Raw genomic sequence first — 27,859 nt, forward strand, 5'->3', positions numbered from 1 at the left:
AGATGAGTGAAGGGCGCGCGGTAGAGACTGAGCGCCATGTTGGCATATCAATAGCCAGGGAACAGTCGGGTATTAAATGTAGCCAGGGGCGGTCTGGTGCCTGCCCTTCTTCTATAATTTTTTGCTCTTTAAGACCAATGACGGCGTGGGTTTCCCGGGTTTCGGCACCAAAAAATTTGTTTAATGCATCTTTGTGTGCAGCACATTTTTTTCTTTTTTCCCCGCTTATGTTTTTCCGAGCCACTACACCAACAAGCACAGATCCTTCTCAGAATTAAAAAAAATCAAATTAACATTATTTTTACCCTATTATTGCTCCGAAAGTTTGCATGACGCGGCACACTTCTCTGCCAGAAATGTCTGGAGGTCAGGGAAGATACAGAGCACCTTCTTGCCCATGTAGAACGGTCGCTACCTCTCCTTATTTCTTTTACTCTCCCCCAGCTTCCCGGAGTGATTGGCTTCGCTTGGGTTAGGCAGATGGGCAGCGGGCCTCCACGGGGCAAGCGCTTTTTTTTTTTTTTCACATTTTCAGCCGCAGGAGGAAAACAACTGTATTGTTGTTTTCCTCCTCCCCTCACACTCGATAGTTTGCTAATTTTTGTAGACAAATTTAGCTATTGCCTCGCCCATTGAAGAAGCGAATCTGACTGGTACGGGACTTAGGAACCCCAGGACATTTTGTTTCTAATTTCACTACATAGTCTATAAAAAACGTGCGTGATGAACCCGCATCGTAAAATATCTTGTTTCTGCTGACTTTCATCTAAGCCAAATGATTTTAGTGCGTAGCACTACTAGCCGCAATCACGGATTTCGCCTATGTCTGTCCGAAGCCGCTCACTCTCTCTTTTCGCGAACTTGAAGTGGAGAAAGAGAAGGTGGCGACGCGCGGCTCAGCATTGAGGAGGCGGAACGGCCGCATAGCTGCACAGTAGCCACTCTCTCTCTCTCTCTCTGTCCATCCGTCTCTCCGTGAACTTGAAGAGGAGGAAGGGAAAGCGGCGACGCCCGTATCACGCGACTTAACATTCCTCAACTTCGGCATCTCTCCCGTCGCATCAGTCACTCCTCAGCCTTCACGAACAGCAGACGTGCACGCGTGGTGCTCCCTGGACCTTGGCTCCCAGCCGCTCGCCGCGTCGTGAAGCTGCTTGTGCTTACCTCCGCGCCTTAACTGGCGCTCGCCTTCGAGCGCGTTTTCCATTATCTTTCTCTCCCCTATGATTCCACCCCAAATGTTTCGGCCGCAGAGCAGTGCATTGTAAAGTGGGTAATTGTGCCTGTTTTCGCTCATTTCTGAAGATGGTGTAAGGAAAGCTGAGAACACGGCTGCGCCGCGCGTTTGCTTCGCGTCGCAGTGGATGAAGCCGGGCAGTCAGGCACTCCGGCGCAGGTTCGCTGGAGTGCCTGACGAGCTGAAGTACAACGGTTAAGCAGTGCTACGCACCTACTTCGAATTTGATTAACTATGCAAATCGGCCGTAATTTTTTCATCATCAAGGACTGTATGACTAGACGGACTTGAAACCAAAGTTGTAGCATGCTTATTCTTGCCCCCCCCCCCCCCCCCCCCCTCAAATTATCTGTTGCCTCTAAGTGCTTTTCAGGCCTATTTTTTTCTTTTACGCTTCCTTAAAAGAGACAGTGAGCGGAGTCTACTTCCCCAAGCTGAGTTGTGTCCCCCTGAAATCTGGCTTTTCCTCATCAGGGTTTAGTAGACGGCGGAGCACCCTTTACAGTGAACGCCAGCAGCCTGCGCTTGCCTAGTTTTCAGCGCTAAAGCAGACTGAAGCAGCGCTAACGAAATGGAAATGAGAAAAAATAACGGTAGGGCAGTCTTATAGGGGGAGTGGGCGGGTGGAGAAATGGGTCGTGTAAATGGGACTTCCAAGAGCAGCACATAGATTTGCTCCTGTGTTACAGCGACGTGAGGTGCGAGCAAAGCGCATTTATTTGGTTCTTATTTATGAGGTACAGCAGGAGCGCAGTTACAGAACTACGCTGTGCTCAGGAGCACGTGCCTTGCCAGCACCCATATGCAAATCCTAAACTCGACTGCAGAGGGAAATATTTAATTGCGGCATGATGCGAATGCCAGTGCCCTTTTTGTTTCCGCCGCGTGCTTGCGTGTGTGGAAAGGGGGCCCGTGCATAGCTGTAGAGCTATGCGCGGGCTCGGGCTGCTCGGAAGCCCTCTTCCTCGGATTCGGGCCGTGCCAGGACCGAGATATATTCGTCTCGGGCGGGCCGGACACTGCGACCACGAGCATATGCAACTTTCGGAAAAGCGAAAATATGGCCATAGTACGCTATAAGCAGAATGCTCAGCATTTTCCCGCTTCTTCTCGACACGAGAGCTTCCGAGTCCTTTCCCGGCGTCGACCCGCCTTTCTTCCTCGCCGAGAATGTATCTTTGGTAGTCGTCAGTGACCGAGCAGAGGGGTCTAGGAGCGCCGCAAATGCATCAATTCGAAATATAATTTGCAGTTTTTGCACACTAAGTTCATTCTACGTACGTGTTGTCTCTAAGCAAATTTTTCATTTCAAACGTGAGAATTCAACATTTTTCAGATCTTGAATAAAATTATTATCCTGAAATTATTTCCTCCTGTATCATCACTTTAACTGCAAGTATGACATGACAGGCCGGGCTTTAAATCTGAGTGCCGGGCCAGGATCGGGCTGAAAATTTTGGCCCGTGCACACTTCTAAGCGCAGCCTCATGCTCTGGCGCCCCTGCTTTATCCTCGCCATGGCTGGAACGGCCTTGTTTGCACGCTCTCTTTTTCGGCACTTGCGTATTTTCTAAAACTCTACTCTTCTTTCTTGTCTCTGTCAGGGCGTAGATGAGGAAAGGTACGCATGGGCAGCCTGGAAGCAGTGTCGGCACCGCGTCACGGGCAAGCGACGGCTTCCCTCGCGGAATACGTACTTCACCGTTTTTCATATGCACATAGTCACGTAGAATGAAGTGCGGTTTAAAATGGCGCTCACATATCGCCGAAGAAACAGTGAAGCCCTTATCCTTTCTGTGCACATTGCGTTCCCATTTAATGCGGAGGTCGTCGTCTTTTTGGAGCCGTGAACGACGACGCTTTGTGCCCGCTCGGGTAGCCCGCACGGCAGACCGGGGCAAAACAGTCTGTCCGCCACTTCATGCCGCGGGAAGCAGTGCACGCGGTGAAGATGCACTGCACACACGGTCCCCAGCACAAGAACACACACAAAAAATACCGACACAAAGTCAAGGGATGGACACAAAACTACAGCCCAACCAAACGCAGGAGAGGTAGCCTAACAACTGTCTCTCCGGGGCCGGCTGTGCCGCAGTAGTATGGATGGATGGATGGATGGATGGATGGATGGATGGATGGAATATAGGAGCGCCCCCTTTCAAACGGGGTGGTAGCAGTAGCTATCATGCTCATTTTTCTCCATATATCTTAATTATTGTTTTAGATTGGTTAACTATACCATCATTCTATTTATTAAATTTTGTTCCTACATTACTAACATTATGTCACTTCTCTGCTTTTAAGCCACCAATCTTCCAGTCGTTTTTTGCTAGTTTCCACCGCCGGTTTATTCACCCGGCCACTGGTATCTCTAAACCCCAGAGCTTCAGGAACAGTGATTGCGCCTGCACCAACTTCCGGATGGATACCATTACATTCGAGTATAAAAGAGACCAGCAGCGCCTCTAGCGGCTTTCCAGAGCGTAACAGGCCGCCGGAAAGCCATGCGCGCCTTGCCGGTCGTGCCACTACTGTGCAAGTTGTCATGCTGTGTCGGCAGTGCGCCACGCACGGCAGGTTAGCTAGGATCCAGACTGTAGGCAGCTGACGCACAAAGAAGTGCCGAGAAAGGGCTCGTTGATTTAAGCTTGCCAACCGACATTATTCTAACGTACCACAAATTCTTGCCCTTGGTTTGAGGCTCGAGAGATAAACCTAAACAATGTTCGTACGCGCAAGAGCACGTAAACGTTACAGGAGACTAAAGTTTTATAAAGTAGTGCACAATGTAGCCACGCGGCGGGCTCGCTGTCGCCGTCTGCTCCATTATCTGTCTTCGAGTCACCTATCTGGAGAGAAACAGCAGAATTGTGATGACCTGCCCTTATGCCATCCTGTACGTCGCTGATAGTTTCCTTACTAGGCGTCGGTTCTTAATTCTACGAGAGGCAAAATCTAAGTGGAGCCTCGAAAACAGTCTCAAGACAAGAGCTTACAACGTGCAGTGCTTAGTTATTTAGGGAATCGCAAGTCGTTAGAGGAAGCTAAATTTCTAGAGTTGTATATTGTGTGGCGCTCAAGAAGGCCATCTAACAAACCTAGCTATTTATTACAGGCGTGCTCCTTGTCCAACGCGCAGGGCTCTTTCAATTAACGCGCGATCCATCACCTGCCTCATGAGGCTGTCATCTGGCAACCAGATGAGGCTTAGTGAGGGTTGAATTAAAAAGGCCACTAAACACAACTCGATTCAGTTATAGTAGTCAGCACGCTGACCCTTTTTGGCCTCGCTTGCGTTTGGCCGGCTGCAAAGATGCACTTAGCGGTTAAAAAATTGAAAAAATGTGTTTCCTCTAGTGGATTCGAACTTGCAACGTTTTTTTTTTTTCGCTTCTTTTTGTCGAATAGGACGAGCTTCATTTTCCGTGTAAGTGGTCGCTTTATCGCTAGAACACCGTGGACTACATCGATACTGGCCGACTTTTGTTTGCCCCAAGTGCCCCCTTAGACTGCCCAGAAAGTCATTTTAACTGATACTGCGTTATTTATGGTATCATGCAAGAATGGGTCGCATTCGCTTCATGCATAAGTTCGGATGTCTTAGCCGTCATATAAAAAAGTGGGATGAATCACATCGCAAACACGAGCATCAGTCCCAGGTGAAGACCAGATTACATACTCACTCATTCGAAATCTCTCTGACAAGGACAAAGAACATTTTCTGAGCATTATAAACTTACATTGGGAAGAAAGCACACTCCCAGCATCTTGGAAACAATCACTTATAACCCTACTTCCAAAGCCAGGCAAAAAACCTGCGCTTCAAAACCTCCGCCCAGTTTCTTTAACATCATGCCTGGGAAAAACCATGGAGCGGATGGTGCTCAATCGGCTCGAGACTCATCTTGAATCCATAAATTTCTTTCCCCCTCAACAAATTGGCTTCCGAAAAGGTGTGTCTACTCAGGACCTATTTTTTCTCCTCATGCACGAATTTGACCCTCCGCCCACTTCCCAGATCCAAGCCATAGTGGCCCTTGATGTGCGAAAAGCTTTTGATAACCTTGCCCACGATCCTCTATTAAACATCCTTGCCTCTACTGGCTGTGGTCCAAAGATGTATGGCTACCTCACAGCATTTCTCCGCGACCGTACGGCCAAGTTCCGTCTCCCCGATTCGATATCTGATCCTTTCCCCCTCACACGTGGTACTCCTCAGGGCGCTATTCTGTCACCCACCCTTTTTAACCTTGCAATGGCTCCCCTATCTCGTACTTTAGCGTCTATCCCAAACCTAAAACACACATTCTATGCAGACGACCTTACTCTTTGGTGCACTTCTGGGTCTCCTGGAGCAGTAGAGGAGACCCTACAGCAAGGTATCGATGCAGTCGTTAGTTACCTTGATAAAGTAGGGCTATCTCCCGCACCTGAAAAATCCGAATTGCTGCTGATTGCAAAAACTCGCTATCAACGCCAACATAACCAGCTGATCAATCTCACAATGGCAGGTCACCCCATCCCTCGTGTATCATCCCGCCGGATCCTCGGACTTCATATCCATGAGTCAACCAATCAGGCCAATGTATCTACAACCGTTAAAGTTTGCAATCAGCTTACGCATCTAGTTCGCCGCATAGTCAATAAGCACGCCGGGCTACGCAAGGGTCAAGTCAGGCAGCTTGTCCATGCATTAGCACTTAGCAAGATTTTATATACGATTCCTTACCTTACACTAACTTGTCGCCAAAGACATCAGATTGAGGTTGCGCTTCACATATTGTACAAGGCCGCCCTTAACGTCCCTGTACATACGTCCACGGAGCGCCTATACTGTATGGGGCTGTTCTTGCCCCTGGGAGACCTCATACAACAACATCGCGACCGGCAAATGGCACGTCTTTCTAGCACCAAACAAGGACATTGGATACTACAGCAGGTTTCACTCAAACCTATAGACCTCCCTATAATTACTCTTCCTTCTTCGCTCCCGGATAACCTCAGAATAATCCCCATTCCAAAAAACGTTGCACCCGACACTAACACAGGCAGACGTTCCGCTCGCGTTTCCAACCATGTTCACCCAACAGATTCCACGATCATCTACACAGATGCATCACGAACTAACGTCGGAGCGGCTGCTTACTCAATTCAGAGCTGTAGCGATGTAGTGACGCATACCCTCGGTCCTTACATAGATCCTTCTCCTACAGCGACTTTCGAGACCCTGCCAATAGTGACCAGTATTCAAGACCTCGCACAAGCACCCCCTAACCCTTCAGGATATACCATATACACTGATTCAATACAAGCTATACGCGCCATTCACACGGGTCGCATTCCTGAAGAACTACACGATGATCTACACAGAGCTCTTATCAAACTACGTCCCCACACTGTATGAGGTAGTGCATCGCCTCGCCCGCGAACTTCAACACCGGGCGCCTGGGATTCCCTGGCCTTATCCACCAACGTGGGACACTACTCTTCACTACAAAAAAGAAATCAACGTTCACTACGACAACATTAGAGAAACTCTCCGTACACTTCCTCTTCCTGATAAATCTCTCACTACCACGCAAATCCGCATTCTTAGACGCATACAACTAAATACACTGCTTACTCCTGCCCGATCTTTTCTATACAGAATCATACATTCCCCTGCATGCCCAAATTGCCCAGAACACTATGCAAACTTGGAGCATTGCATCTTTTCATTCCCTGTCGCCCTCCAATCTCCTCACTTTCCACACCCTCCTCCCCCAACGTGGCGGGCTTGGTTAGCCTCTGACCAGCTGCAAGATCAGTTGGCCTTGGTGACCCTGGCCCAGGACATTCTTAACGCTTAATGTAATGCGTTAAATAAAGTTGTCTCCTCCTCCTCCTCCTCCTCCTCCTCCTCCTCCTCCTATCTGCTTAGACACTCTAATGGAAACAGAGTTGTGGCTTCGAGAGCGTGCTGGCTCTTACAAAGGTCCAAGCGCGGCCAGACGTCGTCTTAAATGGCGTAGTGTGACTGCGTATACGGTAAAAACCTATTAAAGAAGCGCATTTCGGCTGAGCCTACTGAACAACCGAGAATGGCACCTTGAGTCCTTCGCCAGAGAGCGCGCTGCAGGCCTGTATCTGCCAGGCGCGGTCGCGGACGGCCGGCAGGTTGAGGCCATCAGCCAGCTCGGCGGCTGGTGCGCTGTGCACCAGGTCCTGCTTGTTGGCCAGCACGAGCAGCGGCACGCCCAGCAGCTTGTCCTCGGCGAGTAGTTCGGCCAATTCCACGCCTGTCTCCTCGAAGCGCGCCCGGTCCGAGCTGTCGATCACGTACAGCTGCAACGTACAGGTTTGGCATTTCACTGACCATCCAGCACGGCGAACCCGACACCATGAGTGCAGCAGCCGGCATCAACATTGGCCGCTTCGGCAAACAACCGGCTAGCACAAGTATCCAGAACGATGATGGAGCATGGACAGGGCTTATCCTTTACTGTTCCGAGAATCAGTTCACAAAGAAAAGGGCATTGAAAATTGAAATCGTTCGTGCACCACTCGTTTGAGGGGCTTGGAAGCAGTTAAAGAACAATATTTTGACAGGGCTGTCAGCTCCTTTGTCGTGGAGTCCTGAACGGCCACCACGCTTTCTGTCCAGCGTTCTTCTACGCTGTAGCGAAACGCTGGACTCAAAACACCATGCTTCTTATTCAGCAATGATGCGGTCAACAAACGCAGCACCCTTGACTGCAAAGGGGGGCAAGTCAGCACTCACTGACGTCCGTTTGTCCTTCTGGTCTTGAGTAACGGATGCCACTCTCTACAGTCACTAGGAGGCAGTGAAGGTAAATATCGCCGTCTAGCGGCTGCTATCGCAACTAAAATATATAGCATATGTCAACCCTAAAACATGGTGCTACAGACACGCACCCGCAGTTATTTTAGTTTTTTTTCGGAGAACCAGTCTTAGATAAGAAAGTAAGTCTTGGGACCAATGTTGTATGAAGCATGCACAAATCGCTTGGAAGTCCAGCCTTTTCGGTTAACCATCACGTTCTTGCGGCACCAGGTCTTCCTTATGTTCTATATTCGTGATTATGTTTTCACGGCTTTTTAGGAAAAAGTACAGAGTGCGCGGCTTTTTTCCCATGGTTTACCTTGCATGCAGACGCCAGCACCGGTGCACGCAAGCTTTCGGAAGACTGCGCTGGATGGAAGTCGTAATTTTTTAAAGTACATTCGTCAGTATACTTACAAGCTTCATGATCAGCTTGTTCGTATACTCAAAAGTTTGTTAGAATATATAAGCTTACTATGCTAACAATGTATTGGTTTGCCTTTAAGCTCAGTGAGCTGTGCTTCCTTTTCAGCCTTGCACAAGAAATCTGTGTAATACGACTTAACGATAAAAAAAAAATCAAAAGCAAGCGAGGCTTTTTCTTAACACGGCTCTGTTGCAGTATGCCTGATAGTAGGTCAGATGCTTTAGCGAAACATTTTCAAAAATTCCAAGAATAGTCAGTTTAAAATAGAAATAAAATATTTCTGGAACAAACCGTCAGTCGCTGTGGATGTCATTGACTCTAAAATTATTATTAGCTTGTTAACAAAATTTTTATTATACTAAGATGTAGCGAAGTCTAGCGGTTAGCGCCAACAGAGACTTAGAAGCAATGGCTGATGCCGTATTACTGTGTTTTTTTTTTCTTTTTTAAGTAAAGGTCATTATTTGAAGGTGCTTGCTCATTGTATCTGCGACAGGACACTACGTGCGCGCAGCTATGTATATACAGACTTGTGAAGTTGTGACTATACTGTAAATAATCGCAGCGGCCGCTCGCGCGCAGTCATTCGTGCACAGTGCTCCTTGAACAGTGCTCGCACGCACTGCGACAATGCTAAGTGGACAGTGCTGCGCCTCCCAGTCCTCTCGGGTGGGGTTGGGTTTTGGGGCTAGGTTCGGGGCTGATTGGCATGTGGAAGATGTCCAAAGACTTCTCCGCACAGTGCGGTCATTTTCCTATCAAAGTGTTTTAAAACAGCCGGACACAGCAGCGTTTTGGTGTAAAGACGGAGGAGTGTGCATTCCGCCGCCTTTGTAAGGCCCTTACAAGGCTTGGGATAAATTCCAATTCAGCCACCACGGCAGGTAGCGTGTTTAGTCGACTTGGCTTTTAGAGAAAGGAAGGCGCAGTATCTGTCTCTTTTCTGGGTGGACACGTACACTTACAGTGAATGGCATACTATTGCAGGAACTACATATATGTCAGTGGTTAGAACCCGTATCGCAAACTAGCTTCCATTTTGACTAGCAGATGGATGTTAAATAGGAAGCGAAATGTTACGACGCCACCCTGAACTCTTCACAAAAAAAAAGTTGCGTCACAGTTTCGATACGAAGTCACATGCGTATTTTTCCTGTTTTTCTCAAACCCATGGATTACGGCAACGGTGAAGCCGACGTCGTTTTGACCGAACGACCTGTATACGCTACTGTGCAAAAATTCTTAACGAGTTAAAGAAATACCTTCAGCAAAGCAGTAGCGCAACTATTATTTCACTTCAAGATCTTTGGCTGAGATTCGCGCGTCGTCCGTGGGACAAGAAAACCAGCAACGCCTATCAGAAATTTGACTAGGTGCTGCAAAGATGGGGAGACATAAACACTAGACAGTTTTCAGGACTACATGTTTCAGCGGTGTCAAGCAGTTATGGACGGAAAAGGCTTGCATGCAAAGTACTGACGGCATTCGGCTGTTATGAGAAGGCATTCTTAAAATTAGCGCTTGGTTTTTGTAATAAAGATGCCTATTACTCCTTATACTTTCACGCAATACAGAGAGCGATTCTTCAGTAAATCTGCAATGGGAAGAAATTGTGCGTAATGGGATGATACATATTGATTACTTTGCATAATGAGTCGAAATACCTCCCATCAAGCACATGTCCGACTTTTTGTGCGCCAAAAAAAGGGAAATTCGAAAAACGAAATATTGGACCTCTTTATATATTCACTCCTGTGCATTCTGCTTATGCTGTCCGCAAGCTCCTTCCGAATTTAATGACCTATAGATTGGAAGATCCAGCGTATAAGCACGCGTTTGTTAGTGCGTGCGGGTCAACTACTCAGGTTTACCTCTAAACGCAGAGAGAATGGTATACTGTGAACGAAAATCAGAACAGGTAAGTTGCGCGCCATCATTTGCGTAGAAAGTCTATTCCAATGGACATGCGGCACACGTCAGGATGCGTGCATCGTCATTTTAAAGAAAAATTAGTTTTTACCTTCTTTTTTTTTTTTTTTTTTTTTTTGTGCCGCTATCATAACTAGACGAAATGATCAGGCTGTCAACACTGTTTGGTATGATATGATAATGGGCAGCGATTTACGTTTTATTAAAGTACTACAGAACGGCAAAGCCAATTTCGTATTGACGAATGGCTACGGACGCAAGAGTAGCGTTTCTTCACAGTCTGAGCTTCCCTGTTCAGCTTGAGGTGATTTCTAATAATAACAATAAGAAAAAGAGTCTCACTGACCAGCACATCGGTGTTCTCGAAGTAGTTTTGCCAGTAGGGACGAATCTTGCGCTGGCCGCCGATGTCCCACACGTTCAGCTTAAACCCTTCGGCTTGTACACTTTTGATGTTGAACCCCTGCAGCAGTGAGACAAATCGACGCCTTACATCACCGCTGGACCAGGTTTTAATGTTAGTCGTTGGCGGAGCTTTGCTCACATTCTACATTATATTTTGTTGCAGCGAGAAAATGGCCAAGGTGTCGGCCTGACTTTGTGAAAACTGACTTTGTTTTATATGAAAAAAAAAAAAAATTATTTTGGTGTCGCTCGGTGATGTGGCATCATTCGCCTCTCCAACACTGCAAAGAGGTTTCAGCTGCAGGAACCTGCTCGTACAAACATGGACATTAGGAGCACCGTTCATGTCGTTAACTGCGCACCTGAGTAGGCGTGATGTGAGTGATGTCTTCGGAAGCCAGCTTCTTCAAGATGGTTGTCTTGCCGGCGTTGTCAAGCCCGAGCAACAGGATCCGCAGCTCGCGGTCGGGCGTCGACTTGAGCTTCCTCAGCAGTGCGAGCAGTCCCTGCATACGAGCGACCATTGGCATTCAGGTTCGAGTACTGGAATAAATATATGCTTTTGAAGTCATTCTGTGTTAGTCTCTGCCATGAGCACGACATTGTGTGAATTACGCATTCCGTATAATACGTCGGCTCCAAGAAATGTACAGATTGTATACGAACACCACACGCAGCGTATTTGATTCTGTACCGTTCCGCCCAATACCATGACTCGGAATACCTGAAATTAATGCATTGTTACGTGACAGCAATTTAATAATACAAGACCACATCATGACATACGTAACATACTGTACCGTGTCATCCGTGCGCAGCCATGTTACATACGACCATACTGTGCACGGTTTAGTGTATTTCATGGGGCTAATGCATCTTGCATTGCATTCCTCATCTCGCTATGGACATTCTCAAAACTCAAAGAGACGAAGTAGGCAAGAGAGCATGAATTTTGCGGCTCTGAAGGCTCTCGCATCAGCTATTTCTCGCCTTCGGTGGCTGTAGATATTCAATAAGCAATCGGGACCCACTGTCGGATCCAGCGCACAGCAAAGAACAGCAAGCGATCGATGCGCTGGCGTTGAGGCCTCACCATTTCTCAGCCTTCCACGCGGCTCCTCCCGTGAGGCCTTCTTCGACGGCCGGACGGGAGATCAGAGAGACCAGTGAAGCCGTCCGGAAAAAAGGAAATTCGATGCACCCTCACCACTCACTGGCATGGAGCATCCGATCACTGGGCTCACGAAAGGTGGCGCCTTCGCAAACCATTTTCTGACGCTCACGCATGGCCTTCACGACCGTTCTCCCGGCGAACGCGTTACCAAGGCAACGTCCAAACAGTGTCCGGACGGCTCAAAATGGACACATGGCCGCTGGAACCGGAAGAGAGCGATGGAACGGTATGGATGTTGTTCATCTCGTCCTCGGTTGACTGGAAAGGTTAGGCAGTATTAAAGCAGAGTGCGGGGTCTCCGAAGTAAGCGCAGCGCGCTTTGGATCGTGAAATGCTACGCAGCTTTGCACAGCGTTCGCTAAATGAGCGGAGGAACGATTTTAACTGCGGTAAAAAAAAAATAAATAATAATAAAAAAAAGACCCAAGAGACGCTTTACCACTAAGAGGACAGAGTAAAATGCGCAGAATGCGATCGGGTGCACAAAAGCTCTCCGTCGCGGCGGCTCAGTGGCTAGAACGCTCGGCTACTGAGCCTTGGTGCCCGGGCTCGAGCCCAGCCACGGCGCCGCGTTTAAGTGAATGCCAAACTCAAAAGGTGCCCGTGCGTGTGCGATATCAGATGCCCAGGTGGTAGAAATCGTTCCGCAGCCCTTTACTACGGCACCTCTTTTTCTCTCTCTTCTCTCACTTTAACCTTCCTCTTTTCTCTCATGATGCGGCTGAGGTGTCAGCAGAAATTGTAAGAAGTCACCGCGCCGGTCATTTCCTCGAAACTAATTACATATTTCTTAATTAAAACTGAGATACATTGCCCGTCTCGAAAAAAATTATAAGGCCCGAGTCCAGGGGTCTACGGCTCACCTTGGGTCGCTCTCATTTCAGGACGCTGTGGACTTCAGCACTCCGGCATTCTTTAAGCACGTAGAAGAAGACGGTAAGCCTATTAGCGTGGCTGAGGCCGCTAGAGACTTTCAGAAATCGGCAAATTACTTTTTCATGAAGATGTCCTGAAGGCGCAAGAGGAACAACGCGTGGCTCAAGATGAGTGGGACAAGGTGACAAATGTTGTCGGTAAGAGCACGCTTCTCCGAGATTGTTTTGCGCGAGAGCATGCGCTACCTGCTGTGTTTTTCTCTTCTGCTTAAGGCATAGGAACCGTTACGTATTGTTCTCGAATTATCACGTACGAGGAGGCGCTTTGCTACTTCAAAGAGAAGGATTTAAGTCTGTACATGGTAAGCGCGGTTGACTGAAACTCTCTTCCTGAGAGCAATTTTCGGCATAGTTCACTCAAAACCGCCCTTCGCCCGCAGTCTACCATCAGGCCCGTTATCCAGCGCAGCGGTATCAAACTGATCTTGCACTACCTATTCGGGCCGCCGCGCTTGAAGTTGGGGCTGGTTCCAGCTAGAGACTTCACTTTCGCCTTGGCCCAGTGTATGCCCAAGTTTTACACTGAGTGCTGCTTTTAAAGTATCGACTTGGACAGCGCACGAAATGGACATGACACCTGCTGCTCTCTTTTTCCCTCAGGTCCATTCGATAACAACAACTCGATGCATCTGGAAATTCTGCAAACCATTTATAGGAAGCTTACGAACACGGTGTACGACTGTCCGCGGTACGGCAGTCACTGGGAGAGAATCGGATTTCAAGGTAGCCAGCCTTTTCACGACGACCACTGCCCGTTCAAATTCTGCGCTTGTTTCCTTGCTGTGCAGGGAACGATCCGGCCACCGACTTGAGGGGCGTGGGGCTGCTTGGCATCCTGCACCTGCTCTTCTTGACAACAGGCTTCGGGAACATAGAACTCGTAAACGACATTTACAGCCTGTCCCGAGATCGAGAACAGGTTTGTTAACTGTGCACAGCTTATGCATTGCCAAAAACGATGGGCTAAATTACCGAAAACAGATGAATTCTACTCTTCGCATTTCTCAATAGAGAAGTTGGTATGACATCGAGGGAAATCAGTGCAGTGGCAAAAACACGAGGAAGGAATGAACAAGACACAGCGCTAACTACTAATTATTTTATTCAGAGAGCCTCTGTTTAAGTACATGCGGCGACCACTGATAAACCAGAAAGAAAAAAAAAACATGGGAAAAGCATGACAAACACTCTGATCATTCACAAGAAAATGATTTCTAGGATGACACAACAAATTCGTTCGGTTGTTCGTGTGTGTGTGTGTGTGTGTGTGTGTGTGTGTGTGTGTGTGTGTGTGTGTGTGTGTGTGTGTGTGTGTGTGTGTGTGTGTGTGTGTGTGTGTGTGTGTGTGTGTGTGTGTGTGTGTGTGTGTGTGTGTGTGTGTGTGTGTGTGTGTGTGCGCGCGCGCGTGCGTGCGTGCGTGCGTGCGTGCGTGCGTGTGGCGGTAATTTTTTATATCCATGCCATGTCCCATAATTTTAAAATGCATGATTAGGAGAAACGTAGGAGTCGGTGTTGTTTTTTCGGCTTCGGTGCGATTGGGTATGTCCGCACGTAAATGCTCCGGAAAAGCATGTAAATACTGTCCTCGTCTGCACAAAGAAGCACCCAAACAAGTTTGTACCCTGCGAAGAAAATATTTTATACACTCTCCATTTGTCCTGTGGCAACTACCATGTTGCACAAACTTTTCGTTGTCTTAACGACAGATTCAGGGAACGCTGCAATAATGCTAAAATGCCGCTCAGAATATTAGGGTTCATTGCAGTAACGGTTCGCGCCAACCGCTGGTCGAGGATTGTCAAGTTGTAGAGTATCAGAAAGATGCTATCACAAGAGAGATCGTTGAGGCTTGAGAGATTGCGAACATTGGGATTCATTGCAGTAAATGCTAGCGCCAAGCGCTGGTCGAAGGTCTTCAAGTTGTAACGCATAACAAAGGTACAAGGGAGATCATTGAGGCTTCTCCCTCAATGATCTCCCTTGTACCTTTGTTATGCGTTACAACTTGAAGACCTTCGACCAGCGCTTGGCGCTAGCATTTACTGAGATCATTGAGGCTTCGCCCAGCCGGGGTGGTTCAGTTGTTACGGCGCTCGACTACTGTGCCCCAAGGGCGCGGGATCGAATCCCGGCCTCGGCGGCCGCTTTTCGATGGAGGCGAAAAGCAAGGCGCCCGTGTGCTGTACGATGTCAGTGCACGTTAAAGAACCCCAGGTGGTCGAAATTTCCGGAGTCCTCCACTACGGCGTCTCTCATAGCCTGAGTCGCTTTGGGACGTTAAATCCCACAAACCAAACCAAACCATCATTGAGGCTTCGGAGATTGCGAACCTGTGCCGACGTGCGCGACATGTGTCGACGATGGAAGGAGTTTCTATCGTCATATCATAAAAAGAACCAGAGTTTCTTGTGCCGTCCTAGAATCAGTTTTCTTGTGAATAATCAGATTATTGGTGCCCCGCCGGGGTGGTGCAGTGGTAAGACGCTCGACTACTGTCCGGAGTTCCCGGGTTCGAACCCGACCTCGGCGGCTGCGTTTCGATGGAGGCGAAACGAAGAGGCGTCTGTGTGCTGTGCGATGTCAGCGCACGTTAAAGATCCCCAGGTGGTCGAAATTACTCCGTAGCCCTCCACTACGGCTCCCCTTTCTCTCCACTTTGACTCCCACCTTCCTCTCTTCCCTAACGCGCGGTTCAGGTGTCCACAGAGTAAGTGTGACAGATACTGCGCCTTTCTCTTCCTGTGAACCAATTATTATTATTATCAGATTATTTGTCTTGTTTTTCCAGAGTTTTTCTTATTGGTTGATCATGGTGACCGCGTGTACTTAAACAGATGCGCTCTGAATAAAATCATTAGTTGTTAGTCGGCCCTGTGTCTTGTCCCTTCCTCCCTCGTATTTGTGCTGGAGCACTGCGTTTCCCAGAATTCGCATTTCTGTTCCTCTAAATGATCGCCCTGAATGTGAATTTTCTCTGATTACGTTTGTGAAATTCCCTTTAGATCGACGCGCGTACGGGTGTACTATCGCTATCAAAGTTTACGTGATGTAAGTGTGTGAAACAAGAAAAATGTTTCTGCGCAGTCACTTAATCCACTGGCCTGAAATATGTCTAGATATAAGTGAACGCGAATGCTCTGTCCGCGCTGGTAACAATACCGCGGGAGGGGGTCGCGAAGAAGGTTTGACTGCGATAGTACATTTTGGTTCTGTATAAACTGTGGAACCAATTTATCATGCGCGCGATTCGGCCACACTGATGCACCTGTCGGAATTTCAGCCGCTTCACGCGTTTGCGAAGACTATAAGTGAGGTACGCTATGATTAACATTCTTTTTAGGGATGAGCAAATATTCAGGAGGAAAAGGGGGAGGGGGGGGGGGGTGAAAACGAATCGATTATGCCGGTTATTTGTTTCGAAAATTTCTAAATATGCGGCAGCAGCCGAATGCCGCGGAATAGCAACAATATATGACAAAATATTTGCAGATGGAGTATTCAGTCTCGCGAAAGAAACACAAAGGAGTCCTTTAAGTTTTTTTTTTTTTTTTCGGTCCGCGTTTACCTTTTAGACCGGTCACCTTCGGATGTCTCTAGGCTTGGTCCTCATGCGAAAATCCGGAAGTAAGCTTTCCAACATACTTACCTTAAAAGCAAGATGGAAAAGCGCCCACTTCGAGCAATCACAGCTTAGAAAAGGGCAGTTTTTGTTTGATCTTTTCGTAATGTGTTACAAACTTGACGCCCTTGCCTGAGGTCCATCACCTCGTTTTAGTCAACTATTTTTAGCATACCCAGAAAATTCGGACGAATTCGGGAGAAATTTTTCAACGTATTTGTTTTCACATGCTGGATAGCTGCACTGCAGCAATTGGGGTGACGGAAATAACTCAGCAGCACCTTCCTCGTGCACAATCAATATATGCGTGAATACTCCCTCGGCAGCCTTGTTCCTTATTTGTTTTGCTAATTTTTTTTCAAGAACGCATCACATTGTTTTTTTTTTCTTTATCGCAGTCTTAATTACTCGCTTGTGAGTGCAGGACAAACTTCAAGAGCAAACTTTTTCTACGCTTTGAAAGTTTCGGCCATTTATATCAATATGCTTTAAAAGTTATTTTCTAATATTCCGTACTTGCCGCACAAATATTTTCAAAAGCCACAACCCGTCGGTTTTCCATGGCAGTTTTTCTGCTCACTGCGAGCGCAGGAAAGCCTTTAAAAGAAAATTTTCGCTATACATCGGGCCCCACCGTGGTTGTGCAGTGGTAAGGCGCCCGACTACTGTGCCGGAGCACCAGAGTTCGATACCGACCGCCGGTGGCTGCGTTTCAATGGAGGAGAAATGCAGAGGCGTCCGTGTGCTGTGCAATGTCAGCGCACGTTAAAGATCCCCAGGTGGTCGAAATTACTCCGTAGCCCTCCACTACGGCTCCTCTTTCTCTCTTTCCACCTTCACTCCTACCTTCCTCCCTTCCCTTACGACGCGGTTCAGGTCTCCACGGAAGAAGTGTGACAGATACTGCGCATTTCCTTTCCAGTTAACTAACCAAATATTATTACTATACGTCGGAAGCTTAGGCCATTCCCATCAACGTGGGCATAACACACACACACACACACACACACACACACACACACACACACACACACACACACACACACACACACACACACACACACACACACACACACACACACACACACACACACACACACACACACACACACACACACACACACACACACACACACACACACACACACACACACACACACACACACACACACACACACACACACACACACACACACACACACACACAACAGTTAATTGTTTTTTTCGGCTCCAGTTATGATATTCAGCTGTTTGAGTGTTGTTAGATGCGGGCACAGGGCTGGCGGGAGGCGGGAGGTGTGCGGACGGGTATTGTACTAGGCACTCTATGCGATGATGGGAAGGTACCGAACTGCGCAAATATTGCAGGTGCATGTGCTAAACCGAGGGCGCAGGTGCCGCAAAAATGCATTCCCGCCTGTTGTCCACGGACTCCTCGGTGCTTTGTTCTATTAGATAATGTTCGTCTTTTTTTTTTTTTTCGTTACCTCTCCCGACCTCCGTATTCACTCAAGCTCACCTTGGTGACACGAATAACGCACCTTCCTGCTTATGCGGTGGCGTGACAAGCGTGACCTTTACTGACACCAATGAAAACTTGGACCTGAACTTACATCCGCTTTGACTTGGCGGTACGGAAGTGTCGCCGTCAAGTGTAGACGCAAGAGGGTCGGAAAATCTCACTTGCAAGCCCGATACTGAATGTCTGCATTAAAAGGAAGAACAAAAAAAAAAAAGGAAATATGGTGTGGCGGCGGTTTGTTGGGACGGGCGCCAGCTCGATGACAACGAACGAGACACGAGATCGAAGCATGAGGTCGAATGCGTGAGATGCTAGCTCAGTGCCCGTAGAACAAATGGAGTCTTTGAGGGTTATCCATACGGTCTGGTCATGTTCTTTCCTCCTTCGCGTAGCGCTATACTATTGTTGTCTTGGATTGATTTCAAGCCAAATTTCAGTTTACGTGCTTTCGCTCTGCTTTTTCCGCGCCTCAGGGAAGAAAGAGGACTCTACAGCGGACAGTGCCATCGGGGCATAACCGTTGTCAGTAGCAGTCACAGCAGTCAACACGGCCACTTTTCATTCGCAAGATCTCACGCCTTGCATGCTGATGTACCATTTATCGCAGCACGTACATTCCTTGGTAAAATTTCAGACCCAGCGGTCTGCTACTGAGTCACGCCGTGTGGCTGTTAATACATCCTCAGTCTTGGAAACTCTTGAAATAAGATTTTTGGCCCTGCCTCACCCAACGGGTAGATTTCCACGAATGCAAAAGGGTAATCAAGACTTAGGACACAACGCAAATAGTAAAACTAACGATACAAACAATTCTAAAAAAAAAAAAAAAAGCTTACGAGTAACTAGTTTTTACCCCAGAAATTACTCCTGCGGCCTAAAGGCGAAATCCGCTATACACGGCTTAGAATCGAAGCAAACCCTTTGGAATGTAAACATTTTGCGAAGGCTGTTTTGTGTCACTAACCATCTGTGTTTCGGAGTAATCTTTTTCAGGGAATGCTGCTATAGAATTGGTGTAGCAATATATGCCTGCATCCTAGCTTGCAATCTGCAGCGTCAGCCGTAAAACCTTAATTGCATAATCATTTATATTAATTCATTAATTTCAATCTGTTTAATCAGTTGACTCGAGCTGAAATTGAATTCCATATAAACCACCCACCCGAGTTGACAGGGGGCGAATTGGAGAGAGGGATTGGCACTAGATAACACGAGACCGGCGGCTCGAAGGAGAAAGGCAAATTCTACTCTACAAAGGCAGGGGCGAGAAGGGAGAAGCCGGAAGCTGGCTGTCGCGGTAAGAGGCTAGAGGGTGGCTATACCATTTAGTCGGGGGAGATCCTGACGCGGGCGAAGGAATGCGTGACGTGAGTTCGGTTGCCACGGGATCAATCCACCCAGCAGGTAGATACCGTGGAAGGTAGCCACCCACGGTAGCCGCCGCTAGATTCCACGGAAAATTGTAGGGTTAAGTGGCTAAATCAAAACCATACCAGATTGCGCTGATTTATGCGCTAAGCCGGCAACCTTAGCTCTACCATTTTAGCATGACAGCTTTAAAGGCCCTGATCTTCAGGAAATCCGGCGTTGGCGTTGTGAGTAAAAAATCTGGAGCATGCCTCTGGGAGGGGCACTGATTGGTGAGAGGATTCTGTAGCATCATGGGACAACATGACATAGCCGAGCTGGCAACTCCTTTCTGATGGGTGGATGGGATGAAAATAGCCCAACGGGTTCCTTGGATGCCATGTGATCAAAGACGCAACTCCTATACGGCTTGCTTACGGTGGCACTTTATGTTATGTCGAGTGTTCTTGCAGATAATGTGGCAGCTTGCGACTTTGCGCTAATGAGTATGTGTGAGATAAGATAGCTACATATTAAGAGATTAGTGATTAAGCGAGTACTATGTTCCTATATGTGAACAAGGAGCCACCGATGGAGCCGTTAAGGCTGTCGCGCCATATTCTGAAAGGCAGAGCTTAACCCGCAGATGTTTTATCTAGCACCTCTGATCATATATGGCCGCAGTGTGCTCCTGTCGCACAGCACGGTGCTGTCCGTTTATTAAACTAACGACGATTTCAACTGAACTGTACCGACTAGTCTTCCAGAGAATCGCGACTAAGCTAGACTATTTACTAGATAATGGCATCCAGAGCCCCATGCTTATTGTTGGGTCCACAGGAAAAACTATTCATGCTTTCATATATCTTTTCAGAACTTCCCTTTTGCTGTGATGAGCCTCAACATCACGAGAGTGTCTGTAGAGGCCCTGAGAGAGGAGGTGCTAAATAGGTACGTACATGAACGCTGGCAGCTTTCGAGGCTTCTAATGGGGAGCTGGCAGAAAGGCTGAAGTTTTCCTAAAGATCCAAAGCAAAGGTCGGAAACAAGACGACCTCTTGATAAAAGATTCAATACGCAAAAAAAAAAAAAAAAAAATCAGTTATTCGAGGACACTGCCCTGTGACTCATTTCTGTGTAACCGTGAACCATTTTGCGCATTTGCTCAATGTATTTCTTGAACGTCGATGTCGTAACGATAGCAGTAAGTGCGGTTTTCTGTTAGAAAAAGAAAGATATTCACACTTAGAGAGGGGTGTGAGCCGTCCTACCATTAAAAACCGCCTTGAGGTCGCGAATACTGTTGCTCTGGCGCAGAATAGTACAAACGTGTTCCTTAAACTGCGAGGTCCTCAGCTGAAAAACCGAACATTTAGGCTCGATGAATGGAGAAATACTGGTTAATCGCCGCATTAATCAACTGCAGTGAAGTAATGAAGTGGTCAGTACAAATTTCCTGAATTTCACCTAATTAGAAATCATTATCCCTTCGGTATATGTGATGTGCAGTGCACTTTGGATGCTGTTAGGATGGATGCAGGGCTAGCTGCACACAAGTCAATAAACCTCGCAATTAAGTTTTGCATTTGAACGTGAACCCAGAGCCGCTTGCGCTTGAGGCCGCTCGCACAACATAACTAACTTGCACCAAACTGTGATGCAGGCCCTGTAATGAAAGGAATGACGTCACAGACGTTGTGAACGAGTTTTACGCCGGCACATTTTTGCTGCTGTACCTCTCCTGGAAGAACAAAAAACTGACGATAAAGGATTCTGGATTCGTCTTGAAAGGTATTCAACGCCTGTTGACTCATTCATTGTACATGTGCACATACCTTGCTGTGCGAGGCATGTAAGAATGTATTACTGAAAAACTCAGTGCAGCACTGCAGTATGCATATAGACGGTACTTGGGACGCATCCCTGCCGTCCATCAGAACTGCTTCTTTACGTTTTTCATTTGTGACAGAACAGCGCGGGAACAACGGGACAAGAGACAAGCGCTCCGTTTGCCTCTTACAGCGCTCGTAATTCGTTTTACGATTTTAGTTGTGTTTTTTTTTATTACGTTTTAAAGTTGTGAAGAAACTGGCTCGCATGCACAAAATAGTTGCATTATAACATTCATAAAAGGTTTTTTTTTTTTTTTTTTTTTTTTTTCCCCCCCCTTCTTTACAGAGACATCGTTTTTCGCAAAGAAAAAGCCCGCATACGTGCTTCGAAACCTGAGGGAATATCATGAGGAGCAGTGCCCCTTGGCGACTTCGCAAGTGTTCACGAACCTGGCAGTACTTGAAAACACTTAAAAAAGACCATCCGGTCGTTTGCAAAAGCCTACCACCTGCAGCCAGAAACACCAGCGGTGAAACCTCGACATTACCGAACTTATTGAGTGGTTTGATGTTCCTAATTGTTTGGTGAAAAAAATTGATTTTTTTTTTTGTTCGTGGAATTCGCATATCGCACCAGTCACATGCAGAGCTAGCCGACCAGCCATTTACCTGCATAATACGGGCGAACACACCGCGCCGTGTTGAGCGCGCAATTGTTTCAGCAGAGCTCCCTGATTGTATAAAGTTATTCAGAAAGAATGAGCCGATTTCATGAAGATTTTGCATACAAATAGAACCACACAATTTCAAACAAGTCGCGCGTATTCTAACTTAAGGTGCATTTCCTGTGCCCACAATTGTGCTCAGCGAGACCAGCGAATGTGGTCACAACCAATAGCACGTGCTGCATCGCCGACACGAAAACCCCCCAAAGTGTGACAGCCTATCATGATTGACTGAGTCGATGGCTGATAGTTAATGTGTAGACAACGCCTGAGAATACGGCATGCAGTGGAGCTCGAGGTGTGGACTGTGGACATCCGCGCGCTCCGCTAAACATGCCTTCTGGTTGCTCCCCATGTTTTCCCCAGAAACTCGCAGGCATCCCGGACTTTCTTCTTTACGGATGACATCCGCTGGTTTCGAACTGACGAAACAACCGCCAAATTACCGCAAAATGCCAGAGTATCTGAGCATGAACAAGCCTAAGGTTCAAAGCCAGTGGAACAAATCGGACGGTCTAATATTCATCGTTCCGGTGCATGTCAACCTTATTTCAATATTTTTCGCGATGTTATGAGACGATTGCTGAAAGCCTAAGATATGGTCTTATAGGTGTATTTGTAACCGTATATTTTGAATAACCCGGCACCAGCTGCAAAGCTCATAAAGTCCATCTATCAAAATCGCTTTTTGTAGGCCCAGAATTACGGAGTTCGCAGATTATCGCGACACTTGCTGTTTACAAAGGAACTGCTCACTGCGGCCTTTAGAAAAAAAAAAAAGTTCATTCATTCCTGCATTCTTTCTTGACAAGTATTTATTGGCAACATAGAGAAAGGAATATTTCTTACTGCATGATTGACATGGATGGCCTGAGGCCTGACGGGAAAGTGGAAAGGTTATGCACAGGTTAGGACGAAGGGGCCAAAAGGAACAGGAGGCGAAGTAATGTCGGTGACAAGGTTCCGCAACAAACTGCGAAAGCAGTAAGGCAGGATTCCTGTATGTAGCACTGGCACTGCCTGCAGGAGGCCTCCCACAGAGGTCTCTACGCATTTATTTCACTCAAAGGTAAGAGTATAAACTAAAAGTAACGTCATCTTGTGAAGATTGCTGGCTTCCTCCTCCCCTCCGCTTTTCCCCGGCGTTCAACCTTCGCATTGGCCGAATGCCGTCGCGTATTTTTTACGCGCTTTCTTGCTTCCTGGGTTGCTACCTCCAGTCCCACGGTACCAAGCAATGCGCGCAGCGTACACCAAAAACACGTTTCACTACGTTCCAGGTCTTTTTAGTGCTGTTTCTAGTAAAGCATTTTTTTTTTTTTTTTTTTTGCTGTTTCTAACAAAGCCCGGCATTGGCGCACGTGAAGGTGAAAGCAAGCAGATGTTCAAGATACTGTTCGCAAATCGAGATGCGGCGTGGAGAACGTGGCTGCATAGAATCGGCCGGACTGACTTAAAGGTATACTGAATAAAAAAATTGCCGCCGAGATTTCCAGTGCAGATGGTAGCTATCGCATTGGAAGTGACCAAAACAATCCATTTTATGAACAGAAATGAGCGGAAAGTAAGTATTTTAATTAATATTTCTCAAATTGCCGCACCTAGCGGGCTTCTATGAAAGCTCTGACAAAACCGGATATCACGTCACAACACCCCCATCGCGGAGGTGTTGATCGCGGCCGGTTGCACCTGTTCATTTTTCCTTTCCTCCGTGGCGCTCACGAAACACACAGACGGACGGTCTCTCTTTTTTTTTTCTTTTTTGCTGATCGTGTTCCTGCGCACAATTCATCGTACCCTCCCTGCGCTCAAATAATTGTCCGCAATACGCGCCCTCCGTACGCGTCCCCCTCGAACTCCCTTCGCATCATTTTTCACGGCGCGACGCGGGGGAACCGACACTGCGTGTAGACGGTCAACCAACTTCAGGTTGATAAGTGGGAGGCTTAGCGCGGAACAATCAAGGACAAGAGAGGCACACAGGACGAGCGCTCGTCCTGTGTGCCTCTCTTGTCCTTGATTGTTCCGCGCTAAGCCTCCCACTTATCATGCATTACCAACTAGCCCAGAACTCTACTTTGCTCAACTTCAGGTGCGGGGGTGGCGGGATCGCGGGGCCATGACTAAAGTATTCTAGTACACTGTACCATGACGTTGCTGAGGGAAGTTGTGACGTCACACCCGCCGGCTAACAGTCGGGAGCGCGCTGCCTCTGACCCGGCGGCCGCTCAGAAAACGTCAAAAATACAGCCATCCGCTCAAAACTCACCCGAATTATGTGTCTGTGCTAGTGTAATCGTGTCTTAAGAATGCAATTGTGGTGCTTTCTCAATATTCTATTTGTTCAGTATACCTTTAAATGCTCCACAATGATCGCCATTATACGCTCCGCCGAGGTGGCGTAGTGGTTAGGGCGCTCGACAACTGTGCCCAGGGACGCGGGATCGAATCCCGGCCTCGGCGGCCACTTTTCGATGGTGGCGGAAAGCTAGGCGCCCGTGTGCTGTGCGATGCTAGTAAAGACCCCCAGGTAGTCTAAATTTCTGGAGTCCTCCGCTACGGCGTCTCTCACAGCTGAGGGTTGTTCTGGCCTGAGTCGCTTTGGGACGCTGAACCCCAAACCAAACCAATCGCGATTGTACGGGGCTGGCAAGCGACTCCTTTTTCATCGCTAATCTTCCATGCCATGCCACGCATTGCCTATCGTTAGTTTTTCGCACTGCGAAAGGCCTCGTGTCCGCACTGCTTTTATCTACAATTTTCGCGTGCGACCTCCCATAGTGCACACTTCAAAAGCACGCGTGCTATTTATCGACTCGGTCATGTTTTCCAGCGCGTGTTCTTCGGCCCTCACCGCGTCTTTTGAATGCATCGCTGTTTCGAAGGGACAAGCGACTGTACTTTAGCAGCCAAATGTCGAAGTTACTGAGAAACGATTGCCTTAATCCGGCGACTTCACGCCCTAAAAAATAACTAGGTTATCAGTGCATATTATGTAGTGTTCCCGGCTCTGCCGTCGACGCTCAAAGACTGCGTTGGATGGCATATAAGTATATAAAAAATGCTATATAGAATGTACCCTGCGGGATAATTCTTCAGATAATTCTAGTCGCATGGGAATACACAAACAGTGCGAGGACGAAAGGGAAAGCTACATGCGATACTTCGCAGGTACGTGGTATTAAGTTGCGCCCACTGCTGCATTAAGCTTTATGCGTAAAATGGCACACAGGCTTACCACTGCATTTTCCTATTTCGCTTTTGAACAGGGTCAATTCAAGAATAATCAGTTTCAGTAGCTAGCTCTTCAGAGCTGAATCACGAAAAAAAAAAATGAAACTCGATGCTGTTACGTCGATTATCGGAAGCAACGGAATTAAAAGCCGCCTGCCAAGCGTGAGATCTGGACGCCGTTGCGTTTGGCCCCCACCTAAAGGCAGCCCGGAGCGAACCCGGCTCGTCGAGCGTCTTAACCACTGTGCCACCTCTTGCAAGGGACGATGTTTAAAATGGCGGCTTGCCGCACAACATCGTATCGTTCGAACATGGCCCAGTGGCCCAGATTACATGTTGCTTGTGAATTCCTTCAGTTAACCAGTATTCCGAAACAAAGTTCTCCAGTCTAACCACAACATTGCCGCCATTCGCATTGCAGAGCCCTTGATTGTAGGACATAATGCCTGAGTGGCTCTGTTAATGGCCGGAATAGGTGGTGTCCAAGTTTTGGCGGACATTGCGTCACGGCCAGGCTTTATTGTCACGTGAAATTTGACTTCCGGCCCGTTTTTGTGGTTTGGTTTCTGCTGGCATTGCTTGCAGGCGGGCGGTTGCGCGCCCAATTTGCTGGGAATGTGGTGTTGTGCTCGGCTCGCAACTACGGCAACTCAACTAGAACGCGACACAAGATGTTCCGAGTGCCGTCGAGTTGTGAACGGCGAAAACAGTTGGCCGTTGCGATACGCTGGCTGACCGTCGACGGCAAGTTGCACGTGGAACACGAGGCTTCATTTTGAGTTTTTTTAAATGCGAAGTGTTGGATAGCGCTGTAAAAGACTATTAAAGTTTGTGAAGTAGGTTGTATTATCTCGTTCAGGAGCACCAAGTTATCGCTCTGGCGACTTCGGCTAGGCGCTACAGCTATTTTCGCATGATGACGGTAGCAGCGAGCGGTCATTCCACATCATCAAAGGTTCGCAAATTGTGGTGTTTGGCCTCCGTCAGTACAGCGTGATATGATATTATAAGTACTGAGCAATTTTCTCCCCGGCCATTTCTGCTAAATGAAAGTTTCTACTACCACGGTCAGTGCAATCAGCTGTCGATGGTTGGTACGTTGCCTGACTATATAGGCCAGCTTGTCACCGTTAGCAGTTGTAAGATTTATACATTTTTGTGCGTACATTGTTGTGTAAGCAATGATTTAAACCCCGCCGGGGTGGCGCAGTGGTTACGGCGCTCGACTACTGCGCCCAAGGACGTGGGATCGAATCCCGGCCTCGGCGGCCACTTTTCGGTGGAGGCGAAAAGCAAGGCGTCCGTGTGCTGTGCGATGTCAGTGCACGTTAAAGAACCCCAGGTGGTCGAAATTTCCGGAGTCCTCCACTACGGCGTCTCTCATAGTCTGAGTCGCTTTGGGACGTTAAACCCCACAAACCAACCTAAGCAATGATTTAACTCCAGACAACGAAACATGGTTTCACTAGCCAATCAGCGTGAGCACGCACAAAACTGCGGAGAAATACGAGCAAGATGGATAGTTTCCCGCTTGTGCAGACCATGGTGCTGTGGTGCTTATTCTTGTCCTGTGTGGGAAAAAAGGCAGTTGAAGAATATTTCAGGGATAAAAATTAACAGTATTTTTATATGCTCTGGGTCAGAGTCATGAAAATCTTCACTTCAGGACAGCACTAACATATTGTCCAGCTATTTTTCATCTTTCGTTATGGCACATAGAAAAGCTGACACCTGAGATACATGATATAAAACCAAATTTTGCTGTTCAGCAAAGCAGTTTTGTAATGGCCTATGTGCTGCTAAACGTTCATGCGAAAATTAAATGAATATCTACATAAGCTACTTGGGATGCAATGAAAGGTGCTGCATACCTACGTGAAGTTTATGTGTTATTTTCATTTGCTGTGTGGCCTTCAGATGGAAAACAAGGCACTGGTGGTCATTGGCTATCTCAAGAAGTGCAAAATTCTGCAAAGTAGGCAGGGGCTGGTCTAGCTAGCAGCTTTTATGTCTGTTAGGATAAGAAGTATGAATCTTGCGGAGGCAAGATTTCTGTGCTCTGTACTATGCATTTTCTTACACCTCGCTGTTACTTGCCCACATGTCTATTGGAGCTCATTTCTACAGCCTGTACTAGGCATTTTGTCACAATTTACTATTCCTTACTCTGCATTAGCCTTGCTTGGAGGGTCGATTAATCACATGCTGTAAGATATGTGCTGCAAAAGTTCTGCTGGAGAAAGTAATACGAGGTGTAAATACAGTACGATAACAGTTTCTCATTTCCAAGAATCTTTGCTCTTTCATGGCTGTATAATAAAGACTAGTCACTTTTATCTTTGGCTATTTTCTTGTGCCTGACTGTTTCTCTTGGTGCCCGTAGCAAAGCTGTGCTAAGCGTTAATACTTTGCTTTCAATTGATGTTTTCAACCAGACTATCGTACTTGACTCCTTTACCTTGAACACATTGCATATAGTGCAGAAGTTATACATTCCCACATTTCACATATGCGTTAACAGCCTATGTGCCTGCTGGAAACATCTGAATGTACACAATCTAGTTTTTCGGTCAGATTCCAGTACAAAGTATATACACAGCAGCAGAATAGTTACAGGCTCTTCCCAGTTTTTATTGGAAGATATAATGGT

The 27,859-nt window shown here is 47.4% G+C and overlaps 2 protein-coding genes across 2 annotated transcripts in view; one reads left to right on the plus strand and one right to left on the minus strand.

Moving 5' to 3' along the window:
- LOC146206489 (ELMO domain-containing protein 3-like) overlaps positions 1-22,042 on the plus strand; it is a 33,437-nt gene extending 11,395 nt beyond the window's left edge. The window contains exons 3-11 of the mRNA XM_084609482.1: positions 12,880-12,931; positions 13,000-13,068; positions 13,144-13,232; positions 13,311-13,434; positions 13,531-13,653; positions 13,719-13,849; positions 20,293-20,369; positions 21,082-21,209; positions 21,597-22,042. Of these exons, the coding sequence (XP_084465608.1) occupies positions 12,880-12,931; positions 13,000-13,068; positions 13,144-13,232; positions 13,311-13,434; positions 13,531-13,653; positions 13,719-13,849; positions 20,293-20,369; positions 21,082-21,209; positions 21,597-21,724 (921 nt within the window). The 3' untranslated portion in view covers positions 21,725-22,042. The remainder of the gene's footprint in view (positions 1-12,879; positions 12,932-12,999; positions 13,069-13,143; positions 13,233-13,310; positions 13,435-13,530; positions 13,654-13,718; positions 13,850-20,292; positions 20,370-21,081; positions 21,210-21,596) is intronic.
- LOC146206490 (ADP-ribosylation factor-like protein 3) lies at positions 7,301-12,041 on the minus strand. The gene is made up of 4 exons (XM_084587564.1): positions 12,036-12,041; positions 11,184-11,327; positions 10,763-10,879; positions 7,301-7,561 (listed from the first exon to the last, which is right to left on the minus strand). Exons 1-4 carry the CDS (start codon positions 12,039-12,041, stop codon positions 7,301-7,303), a joined length of 528 nt encoding a protein of 175 aa, XP_084443690.1.
- Positions 22,043-27,859: the final 5,817 nt, after the last annotated feature.

Source organism: Amblyomma maculatum, chromosome 1, assembly GCF_055883805.1.
Source record: "Amblyomma maculatum isolate TAMU_Amacu chromosome 1, ASM5588380v1, whole genome shotgun sequence".
In the NCBI taxonomy this organism is placed as follows: domain Eukaryota; kingdom Metazoa; phylum Arthropoda; class Arachnida; order Ixodida; family Ixodidae; genus Amblyomma; species Amblyomma maculatum.

Bases quoted from the DNA above. Each gene is read 5' to 3' on its own strand.
- LOC146206490 (XM_084587564.1), bottom strand. The intron at 10,880-11,183 runs GTGCGCAGTTAA...TCACTGCTGCAG, and splicing joins CTCACATCACGCCTACTCAG to GGGTTCAACATCAAAAGTGT. The intron at 7,562-10,762 runs GTCAGTGAGACT...TGTACGTTGCAG, and splicing joins TCGAGAACACCGATGTGCTG to CTGTACGTGATCGACAGCTC.